The sequence below is a fragment of the Parasteatoda tepidariorum genome, chromosome 5 (assembly GCF_982258835.1).
Source record: "Parasteatoda tepidariorum strain Cologne lab strain chromosome 5, Ptep-v5.0, whole genome shotgun sequence".
NCBI lineage: Eukaryota > Metazoa > Arthropoda > Arachnida > Araneae > Theridiidae > Parasteatoda > Parasteatoda tepidariorum.
The window spans coordinates 80,091,281-80,111,360 of NC_141759.1; the positions used below are offsets into that span (position 1 = coordinate 80,091,281).

Sequence of the window (20,080 nt, forward strand, 5' to 3'; positions counted from 1 at the left end):
GTCAGTTCTGGATGACGTGCAAAGCTTGAATCGTTTCCTTACCACTATGCAAATTTTAGAATCTTTTAATAACCAAGAACTACCCTTTTACCACTCCGTTACCTACCTAATCATTTGCTTACCATTATACCAATCTTACCATTTTCTAGTACTTTTTATGAACTTATTAAAAACGAACAAAACGCAACATGTCTAGCTATTCTGCATAATGTTAGAATTTGCTTTCCATTTAATAATTATTTTTCTAGTATATGAACGGAAAAAAAACGTAGCACAAGCGTGATAAACTTTCCATCCTTCAAAAGGAAAGGGAAACAGAATGAAAGCTGCAATGGAAAAAATATTTAACCATGCATCTAGAAAGAACAATGCTGCTTCACAAAAGGAATTAAAATGAATGGGATATCGAAATGGGATATTGAATGAATGAACTTATTGAAATGAAATGTAGAAAATAAAATGAATTTATAAAACTGTCATCACTGTATACAAACCAACAATATCAAAATAAATTATAATAGATCATATTTTGATTTAAAAAAATAGTGCAATCGAAATAGAGTTTATTTTTCTAATTTTTCTTTAAAATCCAAAATTCCAAACAAAAAATAGGGAAATAGATCCCCACGTAAAGTGAATTTCGTATTGTTTTAGACAAGACTTACCTATTCAATCAACCCACAATATTTTTCTACACGATTTATTGTTTAAACAGCTAATTTTTACATATTTAAAGCTGATTCATCTGAGTTGAGTATAGATAGCCGAGTGTAGATATTAAAATAAGGCAGTAAATAATCATTGTTGTTAAGATGAAAATTAATTTAACATTAACTATTATTGTTTTGACCATTTTAAATGGTTTTAACAAGTCTTCAAGTTCGGGAGACATAGGTGATGGTGAATACTTTGAATCTTGCATAAAATGGATTAAATGCACATTAGAGGGTGAGAATACTTTTATGTCTATATCGTTAACGTGTGCGTTGCAATTATTGCACCTTATCAATAAGTAAATTTAGTAAGTAAGTAAGTGAGTTTAGTAAGTAAGTAAGTAAGTGAGTAAAGTAAGTGAGTTTAGTAAGTAAGTAAGTAAGTGAGTTAAGTAAGTAAGTAAGTAAGTGAGTTTAGTGAGTTAAGCGAGTAAGTAAATTTAAAGAAAGGATAATTTTCCTAAGTGACTATACATAAAACAAAGGAGTACATTCATAATTAACATTCTTACATTCATGATACCATACATAACATTCATAATAACGTTCATAAAACAAAGGAGTACATTAATTCAAAGGAGTACATTCAAGGAAATGTAAGCAAAACATGATTACATTTCCTTGAACTTAGTTGTAGTTTTAAATTTAAATGTTTTTAAAAACCTTTCCGTGACTAGTTTTGAAAAAAAAATTGTTTTTGTTTAAAACAGAAAATATCAAAGTATTATTGGATTTTCTTAAACAAATTTACCTTCATAATTTTCAGCAAATTTTCCCACAAATTTTTCAAAATAATTATCGAAATGTATACCTAATATAATGTATTATCTAATATATTACATTCGGTTAAATACACCTGTCTCGAATTCCTCCTGTCTGCTCTAACTATATGAAAGGGGGCGAAAATTGACAATAGGGGTGCTTATCACTTTTTTCTCCAACCATTTTCATGTTTGTCTTTCTAGGTTAAACTTCCTGTTTTCTCCTAAAAAGATTAACTAGTTTGATTATAGATGAAATAATTAGTTCAACATAACAATTGAAATTGCTCATTCATTTCTTTTATAAATCCAAGTAAATAGAAATCTAGGTAACAGTTATGACTAGAGGCAATGAGTACTTTCATTCAAAAAAGGAAAAAATGCGCCGGAATTTAATCGACTACGCTATGGTTAGAAAAAAATGGTGATAGCTCGATTGCTTAGAAATTAGTTATGATTTCTAGCGGACAAATTCTGAACTACACTTTATTATTCAAGAAGAAGGACCTACCATATTGATGTGTCTGCGTCTCTGCAGATAAGCTTGTTTAGCTATGTTAACTTTTTAATGTTCTTTTATCAATATTTATTAGTCATTACGCTTATGAAAGTTATTTTTAACCCATCTCATTATACTTTTTTAAAAGCTTCATAACTTAACAAACAATAAGGATAAGCAATAAGGATTAATTCACGACGTCTCTGCAGATTAGTTTGTTTAGCTATGTTAACTTTTTAATGTTCTTTTATTTTTGAACTATCAATATTTATTAGTCATTACGCTTATAAGTTGTTTTTAACCTATCTCATTATACGTTTTTAAAAGCTTCATAACTTAACAAACAATAAGGATAAACAATAAGGATCAATTCACGACGTCTCTGCAGATTAGTTTGTTTAGCTATGCTAACTTTTTAATGTTTTTTTATAATTAAACTATCAATATTTGTTAGTCATTACGCTTATGAAAGTTATTTTTAACCCATCTCATTATACGTTTTTAAAAGTTTCATAACTTAACAAACAATAAGGATATAATCTATTAGTGAAACTGTTATGTTTCGTCTCAATAGCCTCTGCTCTCTGGGTAAACCAGGCATTACCATGACTCTCCATCCTCCTTCATGTGGGTCTCCTTCATGTGTGTTACCTTCATATGTTATGTGGCACACGAAAGCTGCGGAGCAGAGGGAGAAAAAGATAATTATATCGCATGTCAATTACAAGCATAATACACTCTATAACAAAAAAATCGACGCACCAAATAGGAGTTGTCCGATTAAAACGAAAATTGGTGGATAGGAAGACAATAAACAGAATAGCAAATGATTCAGATTTCAGATTAATTGAATAATTTATTGCAGAGTTACAGTAACAAGTTCAATTAGGTGTTGACCCACCTCTTGCTTGGATACAAGCTGCTACACGGCGTGGCATAGACCGATAAAGCTCCCGGGTGGTCTCTTACGGTATTTCCTGCTAAATTCGATCCAATTGTCGAACGAGGTCATCAACATTCCGTGCCAGATGAAATCGCCTTCCCATCACATCCAAGACATGCTCGATGGGGGAGAGATCTGGTGATCTGGCAGGCCAAGGAAGAGCTTGACAAGCTTGCAGACAGTTCAAAGCAACACGTGCCGTATGTCGTCTGGCATTATCCTGCTGAGAAACCAGCCCAGGGCGCTGCAAAAGGAACGGTAGCAAAACAGGTCTTAGGATGCCGTCGACGTACCGCTGTGTAGTAAGCGTGCCTCTAATGACGACCAAAGGGGTCCGGCTGTCAAGGGAAATGGAACCCCAGACCATAATGCCTTGTTGAGGGCCGGTGTGGCGCGCAATAGTGAAGGCAGGATCCCCCCTCTGCCCTGTGCGTCTCCAAACACGTCTTCAATGATCGTCAGGACACAGTTGGAAGCGGGATTCGTCGCTAAAGACTATACGTCCCCAGTCAGCATCATTCCAGCCATATCTGTTCAAAACATTCATGCATACGAAATTTCAAAGCAATCGGATAATTGCTTCTTGGTGCGTCGATTTTTTTGTTATAGAGTGTATTCTTAAATCGTCATATAAAATTATCCTCTAGTGAGTTATGACTAGGTGATTCAACTTTTTCCAGAAAAAAAACATTTATTAAAAAAGGTAATACCTTTTCAAGAATGATTAGAATGAAATTTATGTATTTTCTAGAATGAATTTTATTTTGTAACCAGCTTTGAACAACCGACCCACCCAATATTTCGGGTTTACGACTGCTAGTGTTCAACTCCGTAGCCTTGTAATTTTTAAATCAATCCAGAGGACAAGGGAACTCCTGGATCAAGTATTGGAGAAAAATTTGCCTTCGAGAAGGGCTTTTTTGATGGAACTAATCAACATTTGCGTTACACGGAGAGGAAAACCACGAAAATCTCCCACGGTTAGCCTGAAGGCAAGAGAACCCTAACCAATGATCCGTCTAAAACTGAGAATATTTTCCGTCAGCACTGTGGTCGGCGAAAGCCGGATGCGGATTTCGTATCTACCAGCCATCTCTGGGATTCGAACCCGGTTCACCTTATTCGAAGGCGAACGTTCTATCCCCTGAGCCATCACGGCTCATGAATGATATATTGTATGCTACTAAATGTTTAATATTTTAATTATATCCCACAGTTTCTAGATCGAACTCCAACAGACCTTTCAATCCCAGCTAACCGGTCTAAATCCACTTTATCCTGTTCTCATTTTATTTTCATGAGCTTCAAAAGAGCTTCACGGAAGCAAATAGGACCGCATCCGCTAATTTCAATAATCACAAATTAAATTTTGAATGAAGTTTGATGTATTTTTTGTATTATGTTCATATTATGAGAAAATATATTGTGTTTCAAAATGCTGATTATTTTTTGATTGATCCATTCTTGAAAAAAATAACTTAGGGTGAAAATTCTAAGGATTTTTTGACATTTTCACTAATATTATTTTAATATTTATTCCCTCCCCCCCTCCAAAGACAGAAAAATATTTCTGAACTTAAAAAATGTAACGGAGTCAATGTACAATACAATGGTACAATACAATGTGTTTTTTAAATTTACTTCGCCTACCGAAATCAAAAGTAGGTTCCATAGGCTCACAAACCATCCTCCAAAAAACTTCTTTTTGCTTATTGTTAGCTTAATAAATTTCCTCAGTTGCAATTTAAAAAAATAGTTTTACCAATATAATACTCTATTACCATCAATACTTTACCAAAGTCATTTGTAAACAATTGATTATGTTTTTCCTCATACTCTTACAAAAGAGAAAACATTCTCATTAAAATATGAATTTGATCAACGTATATCTTAATCTTTTTTGTTCTAGATCATTTTGAAACTCGGAAATTAGATAATTTTTTAAAATGAACTTTTCTTTCAGATAAAGACGTCCTTGTTGAGTTTGATGAATGCCAAAAACTGGCACCTAATGAGGTAAGATTTTTTTTTAAAGTTTAAGTTTAAAAACAAATTTGAAGCAATAAATACCGTTTTATCGCTAGAATCTTAATATATTGACAATCCATTGGAAAATTCGTAACTTTTTGATGCATTTTAAAAATTATAACATTTATCGATGTAAACATTGTTTTCTACTGCTACTAAATTTCTAATAGCTCTAACACAGATAGTACCGTTACCTAGCAGCAACAAAAGTGCCACAATTATTATTAGGCCGAACCAAATATTTGACTTTTGAACCAAATACTGAATATTCAATGCATAAATAGTTTGCAAAATTCATTTTTTAATACATTTTGGGGCAATAGCACACATTTTAAGAATTAATGTTTACAGTTTAAACTCTAGAATTTAATATCATTTTTTATTTTTTATATATTTTAGTTTTTGCTACATACACTTAGTGCTGTAATATACTAAGTAGCTCAGAAGTACATCAATGATCATTATGATTCAGAACAGAGGTAAAAAATAAATTTACTTTTAGAGGAAGCTAACAATAAGCTTAAAAATAATAAGCTTACAATGTTTAAAAAGTATGCCTCTAAGTTATAGATTCCAATTGCATACTAATGAACACTGTTATCATTTTTTTTAAAAGCAGCAATATTGAATGTTAAAACTTATTTTATTTATAAAATATTCAATAAATAAATTTGTGTATGGAAAATATTAAATTGAACCATTAAAATAATTTTGAACGGACTCAACATAATTTTTTTATTAAAAGAAATTAAGATTTTAAATTAATTTTAAGCTTACAGGAAATACTTTAATTTAACTGCTGAGAAGTAAGTAATTTTAGCCAAAACGAACATTAGATTGAAAGTTATTCTGTATGTTTAATTTTTTTACACACAGTACATTATGCAGAGTAAAAAATGAAGAAATTGAATTATTTTCGTGCTTTTTCAAGGATTTTAACGTTTAGCTTAGTAAAGGAAATACTCAAACTTCTCTCGCATTTTCGCTACATCTGTAAGATTTTTAAGCAAATAAATATTTTTTAAACACTATAATAAAACTTCTTCATTCAAAGATTACATTTTTCATAGTAAATTTGAATTGCAAGGTATACTTTTTTTTGCAAAATTAGGTGACAAATTACGAAATGGAACGAAATCGGGTTAGGTATTCAAAAATAAAAATCTGAAAATAATTTTCTTTTAACACTTTTAACTCAAAACCAAATTGATCGATTCCGCTAATTTTGTGATTTTAAATTATGCGGATTAAAATATAATTACAATTTGTAAACCCCACCCTTCGAATTTTTTTCGGCTATTTTAGTGCAAAATAATTAAATAAAACAGTAAAAAAATAATAAAAAGCTATTTTTACTGCAGGAACGAATAAGTTATTTTACCTGTAAAACGATTTTTAAGATTTTTCGATTCGCTTAAGAAGTTCCCGAAACGAGGCGAAGTAAGTAAACATGGAAACTAATAAGCAGTGACCTAAACTTTCGGCCACTTTCCGGACTAAGCTATAGTGACCATATTTTAAGACTGCCGTTTCCCCTACCTTGTGTTCTGAGAGTTAAAATCCATTGGAAAAGGTAGCAATATTCATTGATAAAAAATAATTTTCAGGTGTTTGTTTACGAAGCTCAATAAGCACTAATCAAGCACCAATGAACCAATGTTAATCTAATCTATTTTAATTTTAATATTGGTTTTTTGAACATGAAAATCTAATCAAAAACATCTAAGCTATAGGATGATAACTTTTTTTTCTACTGGGTTCCTTCTGAAGGAATGATAACTTTTTTTTAAAGACAATAACGAAGATGCTGAAGATTATGGGAGATGTTGCCAACAGAGAATGGTCAGACTCAGAAGCAGCATATAATGATTTCTGCAACATGGATAAAGATCAGCAGGTAAGGGGAAAAAGCTACGTATTTCCTTCATAATTTTTTTAATTTTGTTAGTGAAAAAACACTTCGGAAATACAACGATTGTTGCTGAGTTACTTTCAGGAATTTGATGAAAGTTTTGATAACGTCATAATTAGCCTCGGAAATACAACGATTGTTGCTGAGTTACTTTCAGGAATTTGATGAAATTTTTGATAACGTCATAATTAACCTCGGAAATACAACGATTGTTCTGAGTTACTTTCAGGAATTTGATGAAATTTTTGATAACGTCATAATTAACCCCGGAAATACAACGATTGTTGCTGAGTTACTATCAGGAATTTGATGAAATTTTTGATAACATCATAATTAACCTTGGAAATACAACACCTCGGAAATACAACGATTGTTACTGAGTTACTTTCAGGAATTTGATGAAATTTCTGATAACATCATAATTAAAATACTCAGATTTCTCAAAATTAACTTTTTGTACTCCAATGCCCCCACGGAGGCACCATCAACAGTTACCACTTCAAAATTAAGAAATTGCATACCTTAATAATTCATAACCACATTATTTTAACAATTTTAAAATTGTATAACAATAATATAGTGTGTATTTTAAACGCTGTAGTGTTGATATTAGATCAAACAGCATTTAAAAGTACTCGCACGGCAAAGATATAAACTTTATACCACATTTTTGTTTTCTGATCCAGTCATTTTCCCGACATTCGGTTGCCCGACAACTCAAATACGCGACTCTGATTTTCTAAAGACTCATTTGTCGAGCAGGTATGATTGCCCGACGACTCATTTTCCGAGATGTCGAATTGCCTGTCAAATTATTTTTCTGGCAGTTTCATTCACCAGTCAGAGCTGCAATTTAGGGGAAATGAGTTTAGTTTTTTGTTATTTTTCGCTGTTGTTCATAGAATATTTCTCTTTATTTTTTATAATACGTATTCATATTTATTATACTCTTGGTATTCTGATTGCAGATTACGACTACTTCCAATAAAAATCTAACATACGCAGTCCGGTAGTGGACTGATTATTAAGACACGGTTCCCAGCAGATCACCGAAGTCAAGCATCACTGGCTACGATCAATGTGCGGGAGGGTGACCACTTGCATCAGTCTGCGTAGGGACCGAGGGTGTGTGATATTGGTCCTCGTTAAACTGTTCTACCATAAAGTGCTCGACTTCACATGTAGGTCGTCGGGCTACCGATGCAGGGGGGCGCCATCCCCTCTGCAGAGGATCAAAATTGTGATGGCATGTCTTCGGATCATCCTCAGGGATGTTTCCCAGACCGTTGTCAATAGCCCATTGTGCAGCTCTAGTGCGACGTAAATGAACTACAACAACAGCAATCTAACATACGCATCATTTTTCTTACAAGGAAGCAAATTACTAAATCTCGGTTGCTTAATTAAAATGAAAGGATTCAATCTGAACGTTCTGATAGGCGTTAAAATATAATTGCGTCTGCGGAATAAAAAAAACGAAGCTTAATGTATCAGTTGTTACAAGGGCAAGGTGGCTTTAATGGAGGGCTGTACTATTAGAATTTTCGAAAACTAATGACTTATTACATAATATATATCTGTCAATTAGTTCAAATTTCCATTTTTTTTCTTTTCCTCTTTTTTTTGGAACAAATACGCACTGTTGAACAAATGAGTAGTTGGACAAACTTACCCTTCTGACAAACGTACTTGACGTAAAAATGAGCTCACGAGCAACTGCCTCCGTTGGACAGAGGACAAATGAGTTGGCGGGCAAACGGAGTCGAGAAATTGAGGTATCGAGCAACCGAGCTATCGACAACTAATGTCGGGGAAATGTACCAGACCCTCTGTCTTACTATAATTGACTCCAGTTTTTAATAAAATTCATCTGGTCGCCAAAGTTATTCGGTAGTTAGGGTATATTGTAAAAATCTTGGATCAAATTATGGTATAAAGTACCCGCACTTTGAGTGCATCATCCACAAAATCTATTTTACTGTAAAATCAAATTTCGTCAGAAAATATTATACCGTATTTTTTTAAAGTTATGCTAAAATCTAGAGTCATGAGTCACTGGTTTTACGGTAATAATTACTGTAAAAGTTGCAATATAGTATATCAGATTTTTTTAAACCGTAATATGTTCCGGTGAAAATGGATTTAACGGCGAAATAGGCTGGCAATTTAATGCTGAATTTTTTTTTACAGTGTATCCCATTTCCCACAATTTTTTGTAACAAACAGAACAAAAACGCAATAAAATCTAATGAATTGATAAATATTCGTTAGTCTTAAAAACCAATTCAGTTTTTTTAAATCCATTTCGATTCATTTTCGATCCGGCATTGAAAGGTTGTTGTATATGAGGGTAAATACATTATTGATTGAAAATAAAATCTTGATGACAAATATCAAATGCACCAAAACGACTTTACTTTCTGGTCTTCCGGTCTACGCAAATCTAATCCACTATATATATATATATATATATATATATATATATATATATATATATATATATATATATATATATATCTTATATCTCTGTGTGTGTGTTTGTATATATATACACCGAAGGGCGATTACATTATGACCACCCTCCATCTATAACAATGGGCTCGCCCAGGTTTTCCTGGTTTCTCGCCCAGGAACAATGTTTTCATGAGGCACATTAGGACCCATAATCCTCATAGAACAATCCCTGACGTCTGTAAGCTACTTGAACATAGTTGCAGACCAGGTTCACCCATTCATGGCAACAGTTTTTCCTGCGGGGGATGGTGTTTACCAACAGGATAATGCCTCATGTCATAAGGGTCGAATCGTCGAGGAACATTACAGTGAATTTCAAGTCATGTCTTTGCCCCTAAATTCACCTGACCTTAATCAAATAGAGCATTTGTGGTCCTACTTGGAAAATCAAATTTGTGCTGTTGGTGAGCACGTTTGGTACCAGATACCTCAGACTACCACCTTGTGGAATCAATGCCACGGTGGGTGCTAGCAATTTTTGAGGGCTAAAGGTGGTCCTACATGTTATTAGCAGGGTGGTCATAATGTAATGGCTCTTTGGTGTATATATTTAGTGCATTTTGATATATTATCAGAAATTTCTTTTAGCTTCGGTTTCTTGGGGTTCCTTAAAAATCCCGTTTACGTTGAAAAGGACGTTGATCTTGAACATATTATGAATTTTAATCATTAAATAAACTTTTTATGAGAAAAAATTTTTATTATAGCAATTTATCTAAGGTATATTTTTCTTTAAGAATGAATTGTTTCTCCATCTTGTGCAGCAAATGGTAGAGGAATACTCAGTAAGTATTTGTAATAAACTTATTTTGTATGTTTAAATACTGTTTTAGAAGGTATCTGCTGCAAAGTGCTGAAAAAAAATTATCGAAACTAAAATTAGGGCCTCTGATATTTTAATATTTAAAAGATTTATTTTAAGTGGTCGTCAGAGATTTATAGAAAAATTCCTATATCCTTCAGAGTTTATTGGGCATGTGTCTAATATTCTGAAAGAAACTACATAACTGAAGAAACTAAGGCAAACTCTTGAAACAATAAGCGAAAAAGAATTTAGCTATACCTTCTTTTTGTACCATTCAAAGCAACTTGCGATTTGCATTACCAGGACAAAGAAATTTGAAGCGAAGTTTGAACTTGATATCCAGTGCAAGCTTGTCGATAACATAATGAATGACATTTCGAAGCCTTATGTGTCGAGTTTAACTGATGGTCAGTGTATCAGATGTTTTCTATTCAGTGAGAGACCTTTGACAAAGAGACTAGTTATCATTCCTTTTATTTAAGATAGCTGTAAGAGATACACAGATGAACACCAAAGGCGGGACGGGATAGCCTGGTTGGTAGGACGTCTTTGAGAACGGGAGTTCGAATCCAGCCCACCGAAGAATCCTCATTTTATTAAATGGTGACTGGTGCACGTTAAGTCTGTCCGGATCACAAAGTCCTCCAAGTTGCCATAACAAATTAATACCTCTGAATGTTCAAAATTAGACATTCTCGAAGATCGAGGGTACAAAAAATGAGGTTGATCTCTTACGAGGTGGTTTTGCGTTTAAAAGTATTTGAGATTGTTAAGAGTTAACAAACGGAGAAAATCTGCAGTAAATTGTATTTCCAGGGGGAGCACGACTGAGAAACATTGGCTTGCTTTAGGCTGTAGTGCTGAGGAAGAGGAAGAATTGGAGAAGCAAAAACAAACACGGTGAATGCCTAGGAATGAAATTCTTGAGGAAAGCCACGACCAATCCACATATATCAAAATATTGTAGAGGAATAAGGCAGCAGTTCAGTTGATTGTTGACATCTAACAAAGATGTGTACAGAGCAACAAAATAAATAAATAAATGAACTGAAACGCGCTTCTTTGATTCGATCTCTTCGAACCTGTTCGATAGCTATTCCAGAGTGATCGGTTTCCTAATTCTACTGTAACATTAGATCGCTACCGAGGTTGAAGGGTTACCCGTCGAAGAAACTGATCTTTTCCTGTAGAACACGTGTGCTATATTTCTCCTCCGCCAACGAAAAAATCCATACGGGTTTTCTCAACTATTGACTGGTGGTTAATATTAACTGTAATTTTCGAATTAGCGTCCGCTCGCTCATAATAAATTTTTATGTTTGTAATTATATAAAATGCTACTTTAACTCTTTGAATATTTCAAAGTATAAACCAATGTTTTTTTTAATGTTTTTTGCGTTAGTTATAGTTTGATAGCCAAATAATTGGTCTGAAATTAAAAATTTGAAATTTTGAAAATTTTGGATACAACGATGAAGAATTTTAATTTTATAGATTTTCCTTATTAAGCGTTTTAAGCTCTCTTGATTATGTATTTTAACTGCTGAAAAATATGATAAAACAACTTTTTGTATTCGAATTTGATAATAATTTCTAATTTTCCATCTATCTTTCTTTGCAATTTTAAAATATTCATGCATACAATAAAAACATATATCTAACCACATCAGAAAACGTTAGTCTGTATCAAGGGCTGTGCGGAGGTAATGCAATCGCAACTACCTAGCACAAATTAATATTCATATCAATCAATTGTTTATGTGGAACATCGGCCGAAAGTTCCATAAATCGATATCCGTTGAAAAAAAGGCATGTTTATATAGAGAAAGAAGGATTTTGTGTCTGATTTCATTAAATAAAATATCATCTGCACTGCAAAATTAGTGTATTTATGAGAAAGTTCGCAAAGCATCAAGATTGGTTCAATTGTAGGCTTCCTAATTTGTCCATAATAATTCCCATATTGGTATGGTACTACAGTATATTATAATATAATACCTGACTGAGTTTGAATATTTTTGGTTAATTTTAAGGGGGAGATATTAAGATATACACCGAAGAGCCATTACATTATGACCACCCTGCCAATAACATGTAGGACCAGCTTTAGCCCTCAAGACTGCTAGCACCCGCCGTGTGCATTGTTTCCACAAGGTGCTGATAGGTAGTCTGAGGTATCTGGTACCAAGCGCTCACCAACTGGTCCTGTAATTCCCTCACATTGCGAGAGGGTAGCGTGGCAGCACGAATTTTGTTATCCAAGTAGGACCACAAATGTTCTAATCTATATTAAGGTCAGGAGAATTTGGGGACCAAGACATGACTTGAAAGTCACTGGAATGTTCCTCGACGATTTGACCCTTATGACATGGCGCATTATCCTGTTGGTAAACACCATCCCCCGCAGGAAAAACTGTTGCCATGAATGGGTGAACCCGGTCTGCAACTATGTTCAAGTAGCTTACAGACGTCAGGGATTGTTCTATGAGGATTATGGGTCCTAATGTGCCCCATGAAAACATTGTTCCTGGGCGCGAAACCAGGAAAACCTGGGCGAGCCCATTGTTATAGATGGAGGGTTTGTCATAATGTAATGGACTTTATATATATTATGAATATCGTAATAACGTAATTAGATAAAATACTTTTATTTCTGAAAATTTGAAAAAATTGAAAATAAAATAGACAGACATCGAAATATGTAAAAACAAAAATTTGAACAAAACAAAATTTGTAGTCATTTTTATCATGTTTGTTGAGTTGTATTATGGTTTTAGAGTCAGTTTTTCCATAGAATGAAATATTTATTAACTTTACTAATGATAAATATGCTTTCAAATCATATACATGCTTTTGCACTTTTTGCATATAAATATGCTTTTACATTTTTAGTCAACGTGTGCTGATTTTATGCAAGTTGAATCATGCAATAAAATGACAGAAATGACTGTAAGTATCACTTGGTATTTTAAATAATTTAATAATGGGATATATTTATTTATAAATGAATTATTTAACATGTATTTATTTATTATGTAACTTTATTTATTTCTAGAATTAATATTTAATATTTTTAAGATAAAGATATATAAATTTATTAATAAAAGTAGTATTTATTTACACAGTATAACTTAAAAATTTCTAACTAAATTTTAATTCTTAACACTTTCAAGACCAGCAGATAAAGAAAAAAGCATTTCTCTTGACCCGCAAACATATGAGTTTTTACTTATTTCGTAAGGATACGATACGATACGATTACGTATACGATCTAATGCTAGATGTATACGTAAAAGTACCATATTGAGGTAGCGTCCGTGTGCTCCTAGGCCTATTGAATCAAGAAGGCTCGTTTCATATAGGATATTGTGAGATGGTAAGGCAGAATACAGCATTTTCTTGTACATGTAAACACGGTTCTGAAGGGGTCACATTTCAATTGTAGAATGTTAGACCTTATATACGAAGAGTTCACTATTTCATACATATTGTAAGTGCTATTTTAGTATTATTCCGTTTCTAGAGATCGTAAAAGAGCACAAAACTACCATTGCTACCATTGACGTGTAACATATTGTGATAAAACGTATTTTATTTTACTTTATAACCGGCTTTAAACACCAGGCCCATCAATGCTCAACTCCGTATCCTTGAAATTTTGAATCACACTTAAAACACAAGAGAACTCCTGGATCATACATTGGGGGAGATTAGTCTTCCAGGAGGACTTTGATGGAAATCACCTTTGTATTCGTTACATGGAGAGGAAAATCAAGAAAACCGTTAGACCACAGGAAACGTTTTATTAAAGCACTATAGTCAGTGCGAGCCGAGTGCGGAATTCATATCGACCAGTCATCGCTGGGATTCGAACCTGGTTCACCTCATTGTAAAACAAGTGCTCCATTCCCTGACCCAACTCGTCTCTGGTAATATGTAAAGTAAAAATTTGAAATAGGTTCCTTGTATATTAATGCATGTATTTAATTTCCAGTACTGCATTAGTAAGTTTTTACGGCCTACCAGAAACGGAATAGTAGCTGATTTCCTAACGAGATATTTTTATGAGTTTGCGTATTCCATAGTCAAAGAGACATGATCCATAGATATTAAAAATGTTAAGCTCATTTAATTGATTATTATGAAATTGAAGAATGTTAAAAAAACATATCTTAATAATAGGATCTTGTCTTAAAATAGACACGTTTTAACTCCTTGTCTACCGCGGACTTAGCTAAGCTGATGCGTTAACTGCCCCTGGCGTATATATGTTACGGTGAAGCACCGAAATCTGGAGAATGTCAACATTCACCGGTGAATGTCGTAGTCGCTTTGGTGAATGTCCGAAATATTTGTTATATCCAATTTTATATTAATTTATTCCTTAATATAATTATATTTATTTAATATATTTATATTTATTCTATATTTTAATACTTACTGACGATAGATTAGAAGAAACATCAGTGTTTGGAGTATCGGGCAAATATATACCGGGTAACGGCACTTGACCTTAAAAAACATCAGTGTAGGGTATACCGGGCAAATGTATACCGGACAGTGGCACTTAACCTTAAAAAAACATCAGTGTAGGGCTAAAATATCAAATAAATGTAATTATATCCACGAATAAATTCATATCAAATCGAATGTAATAAATATTTGGGACATTCACCAAAGTATATCTGTGATTGCCGACTTACACCGGTGAGGGTCCGAATGTACAAGAATGTAATGAAATATTCGATCTTTCACCGACGTATTTGGTGTTTGTCGACATTCACCGGTGAAACTCAACAACCACCGATTTCGGTCTTTAATTCGCCGTGACATATACACACCTTTCAAAAGTACGAACTGGTCAATGCGCTTTACCATGTGCTACTATGAGTCATAGAATTAATACCACCCGCTTTAGAGTGCAAAAGAATGAATTTGAGTGTATTTTCAAAGCATTTCAGACAAGTGGGGAAGAGTGAAAAAGTTTCTAGAAAATAAATCATAATAGTGCTGTTATTGTTTGTGTTTCTTTTGAGTAGCACGCGCTTTTTTACTTTCCTTTCGCTTCCGTTTTTATCTCTACGTGTAATAAAACTTTTTATTGTTTGTTCAAATATTGCTGAAAGTGTATTAAATAATAAAAGTTTTTTTTTTTGTGCAAATATGTCTGAAAGTGAATTAGATTATAAAAGTTTTTGTTTTTTGTGCAAGTATGTCTGAAAGTGAATGAGATAATAAAAGTTTTTATTTTTTGTTCAAATGTGTCTGAAAAGAAATTAGATAATACACGTTTTTATTTTTTGTGCAAATATGTCTGAAAGTGAATTGGATAATGAAAGTTTGAATTTTAGTGCAAATATGTCTGAAAGTGAATTAGATAACTATTTTTCTACAACTTCGGAGTGAGAAACTTCGAAATATGACATTACTTCGTGTTCTACATATTTTAGGATCTAACACACGACAGAAGACTTCTAACAAGTTGTTTTTATTATTATTATACTACTATACATCAAATTTTGAATTTCGTTATTTCTTGTTCATTTTATTTATTTATTTATTTATTTTTTAAAAGAAGCAGTTCTTAGATTGATGAGGGAGTCTCTTCTTTTCTGCAATTACACACCGAAACAACGTATGACTCTGTTGAAACCGATTGTACTAGGCAGGAGGATGAATCTCGAAATTTTCCTCGGCAATCAAGAGGTTAAACTTTAGTGACAAAAGGTTTTGATTTGCATAAAGAGTCCGGAGTTATGACCAAATACGCAGTTAGTAAAACTAACACATATGGGGTGAAAACCGCGGTATCTCAGGAGATAGAGCTTTCGATGGGTGTCGAGCGTTATTCGAATTCTACTCCCGCTTTCAAGAATATACTGTTGGACCACATCTAGACTAAAGCTTCCTCCTATAATTTGAAAGTTGATTCCTTCGAAACTTGTTGAAAATTAGATAATTCTGTGCGGAAAAAATTTGCTTTTGTGTCTGATTTCATAAATTAAAATATCATCTGCGCTAGCTACTTAGCATTTTCAAGGTAACATTTTCAACTTTTTAAACTATTAAACCATTTGATGCCAAGCATTGAAATTTTAAGGGCATTTTTACGAGTAATAAATATGGTATTATTACTATTTTCATTGAAATATGCTTAAATTACATTAATTTAAGACACAAAAATAATTTATTCAGATATCAATGCCAATCAATTACCAAATCAATAAACAAATCATTTAATTCACTTTTTTAAGTTTTTTTTAAATAAAATTTAAAAAATAAAGTTTACTCGTCGCAATGATTTAAAAAAATTTAGATTGTAAGTTAACGCACCGTTAACTAAAAATGGGTTAAGATAACATTTTGATACATGCAATCGAAATTAAAATTATCAATGTGTTCGGTGTTTTAATTTGCAAATAAAATCGAACATGTTTGTCTGTACCATTTGAACACAGTTGCACTGTGAAAAATTCCGTTTCAAATTACGTTATAAATTACCAACTCTTTGGGTGCATTATCGGTAATATTCATTTTTACCGTAAAATCCACTTCTGACGTAAAATAATGTTCCGTAATGTTAAGAGTAATATTTTTCTAATTAGAGTAATCCAGTGGTTTCACGATATTATTCTGAAAAAATTAAGGTAGGGTAAACCAACCAGTGAAGGAACACTACCCAGTGAAGGAACATTTCATATATATTGATTAAAAAAAGGAATTTGAAAGTTTTTCTTTAGATTGATTGGTAACAATAGCTTACTGCCAAACAATAGAAAGTCATCTAGCAATGTTTTGGAATACCTGGTAAAATAGACTTTTCTGGAAAAAAAATTTGAATTTGTTATTTTCTCTGCAACAGCTTGTTTCTTTGAAAAAATTATAAGGTGAGTGCTTGTATTTATATGTTTGAAGTGGAATTAATTGCATGTAATAGTTTTATTTTTCACACTGTGAAAAGGAGAATTCAAAATATAGTTACTGAAGTTACGTTTTATTTTCTTTAAGCATCATAGCATAATAAAGTACTGAGATACAGGGGTGTTTATTCACTGAATCACCAAACGATGAAGAACCAGTGAAGGAACAAGTGTTCCTTTACTGTTTTTTTTCTAAGTTAATGAAAATAAAAGATAAACCTTAATTTTCTTGTACCTTTAGTGATGTTCCGCATCAAAAGTATGTTAAAAATACGAAAAACAACTTCTAACCAATGAGGGAACAGGCATGTTCCTTTACTGGGCATAGATTTCCCAGTTAATGAACAGTATGTGTTAATATGTTGATACTTTAATTTTCAATTCATGATTTCAAAAAAAACGTTAACATTTTCCAAGTATTTATATGTTATCATTTCAAGAATAGGCTTGTTTTTTAATATTTGTATGGCTTATAAATTCATAAATAGCATTAAAAAATTACCAAAATTAAGTACTCCTTTACTGGGTGTTCATTCACTGGTAAGAGCTGTTCCTCCACTTGGTCTTCTTACTACTTGTTATTTAAGCCTCCAAAGCTTTAGAACAATATTATGTAAGTTCTCTACAATTTTTTTACATAATTTTCAATTAGTAACAAATATGTTGACACTGTCATTTAACTAAAATTACGAATTTTGAAATTAATATGATTTTTTAAAAGGCAAGCGAAGCTTAAGTGTTCCTTCAATGGTTAGTTTACCCTATATCAGAATTTTTGTTCCATAACATGTTCCGGTAAGATGAAATTTTACGCTGAAATGCACTGCCACCCTGAGTGCCGCTACTTTTTACTGTAATCTGTTCCGGACCTGCGCTTAACATTTTATTAAAGCTAACAAAAGGAATTACTGTTTCATAATTTGAGTGTACCGCAATCAATGCCTTAGAAAGTAAAAAAATATGTTGTTCTAATTTTCATAAGGTATTGTGAAAAAAAAAATTATATGCAGACTGTAGAATTATTTAGAAGTAATTATTTTGACATATTTTCACGGTAATTCATAAGCGTTTGTATTTTGTTTTAATAATTTTTGCAAGTACAAAAAATGAAAAAAGAAATTATTTTTACACAGTTGTAAATTTTGAAATATATTTTTTTAAATGTTTTTTTTTTAACATTTAGGTTTTCTTTTCTTTTTAGGACTGTGTTATACCACTATTAAACAGACTTCATGGAGAAAAAAAATGCTGAAATATCAAATATTAACATCGAATTAAAATGTAGCTCAATAAAGAAACATTGAACTTCAATATTTTGACCATTAAAGTATTTAACGAATGATTACTTACAAAATAAATAAATAAAAAGCAGCCTTAATAAATTTAAACAGTAAATGCTTCTCTTTTTGTTGATTTTCAATATTCTTGCTTCGTTTGCTTGAAGATACGTTTGCTTGAGGACAACAGACTAAGAAAATGTAGCGAAGAACATTGTAAAATAACAGAAAGGATTATGTATTTTCAATATACTAAATCAGCGATTCTCAAATAGTATTCCATGGAACCTTTTAGGTTCTGTGGAAAGGTTGCAGGGGTTTCGAGAATAAAGACTTTTCTTACCAGTTATGATTTATGAAACCTGCAATTAAATATTTATATGATTAATTACCCATTATTTATTTATTACTTCCGTTATCTTTATTAAACTATTTAATTAAAATGCTTGCAAAGAAGAAAAAAACAAAATTGAAAAATTTTATTACAATATATTGATTGAATGATGAAAAGACACATTTATGAAAAATTTTATTGGTATTTTACATAAAATAAAAGCAACCAGTTTAAAAAAGATTAATTCATTAATTGGGGGCTAGGAAGCTATTTATATTTGGCGACAGTCCCAAAAAAGCATAAGAAACGTTGCTTCCGCCAAAGGAGAAAATTTAGATAACCATAAACTAATTCAATAAGGCCTAACCTTGTAAAGAGAGCAATACCTAATTTTTCTTCGTTGATAAGCAAACAATTTGAGAAAGTAGAAATGAATAAAATAAAATCAGTAGGGGATTTTTTTATTTACATTTGTGATACTGGTACTTCAAGGGATCTATTTATTAACAGTTAATGGAAAATATCTTAAAACTCTTAGGTAACAAGCAATTTCGGCCTGATGTCTAATCTTATAGAAAAATCTTGCTTTTTTTCTTTTTAATTTTCTTTGAAAATAAAATTTTTATCGATTAATTAATCATTCATCATTTTACAAGATTGCAGAATTGGAATTCATGAAGTTTTTTTCTCATATTATTTGTGATTTTTATGTTGTTTTTATCTTATTTACATGTGAATATCATACTAAATTCAAATATACATAAATTGCTATAATTGCATACAAAATTGTAGGGCTAGATTATTTTTAAAACTTTGATGGAGCCTTCTAGGCAAGGAATTTTAAAGACACAAAAAATAAGACCCTGGAAAAATGTAGAGGATCTAGAAAAAATTGTAATTATACTGCGCCTAGAAGATAATTGATATAATTTACGATATTTCTTCTTTCTACAGTTGAAGAAATTTGAGAATTTTAAGTGGCATTTTAAAGATAATGAAATATAGTTTAGGAATAATGTGTTGGATATTCTAAAATTCATTGTTATAAAAAATCCCTTCATTCTGCCAAATATTTAATTTCCATGGTTTCCTTTAGATAAAGAGGGTTTGCAAATAGCATCCCGATGTTTCTTTACTTTTTTAAATTCTTATTTTCCCGAATGCCCTTAACTCCAAACATCTAGTTCCGCAGTGGACAGATCATAAGGACACGGTTTTCAGTTGAATACCGAAGTCAAGCATCACTGGCTGTGATCAATACGCGGATGGGTGACTTTTGGTCCCTTTTTCTAAACTACTCTCTCTTAACAAATTCGCCATCTTCTATCGGCACTCGAATCTGCTTTCGATCCCATTTTTTTTATTAAATCCATA

At 32.1% G+C, this 20,080-nt stretch overlaps 1 protein-coding gene across 1 annotated transcript; it reads left to right on the forward strand.

Annotated features, from left to right (window-relative positions):
* The first annotated feature begins 765 nt into the window (after nt 1-765).
* Nucleotides 766-18,459, forward strand: LOC147809544 (uncharacterized). Its single transcript, XM_087162670.1, has 6 exons — nt 766-948; nt 4,880-4,932; nt 6,737-6,841; nt 10,108-10,155; nt 13,068-13,124; nt 18,297-18,459. The coding sequence occupies exons 1-6, from the start codon at nt 813-815 to the stop codon at nt 18,345-18,347; spliced, it is 450 nt and encodes a 149-aa protein (XP_087018796.1). The 5' UTR covers nt 766-812; the 3' UTR covers nt 18,348-18,459.
* The last annotated feature ends 1,621 nt before the right edge of the window (nt 18,460-20,080 follow it).

Coding starts and splice junctions, on each gene's coding strand:
- LOC147809544 (XM_087162670.1), top strand. CDS start 813: ATGAAAATTAATTTAACATTAACTATTATTGTTTTGACCATTTTAAAT. Junction 949..4,879: donor GATTAAATGCACATTAGAGG/GTGAGAATACTT, acceptor CTTTTCTTTCAG/ATAAAGACGTCCTTGTTGAG. Junction 10,156..13,067: donor AAATGGTAGAGGAATACTCA/GTAAGTATTTGT, acceptor TTACATTTTTAG/TCAACGTGTGCTGATTTTAT.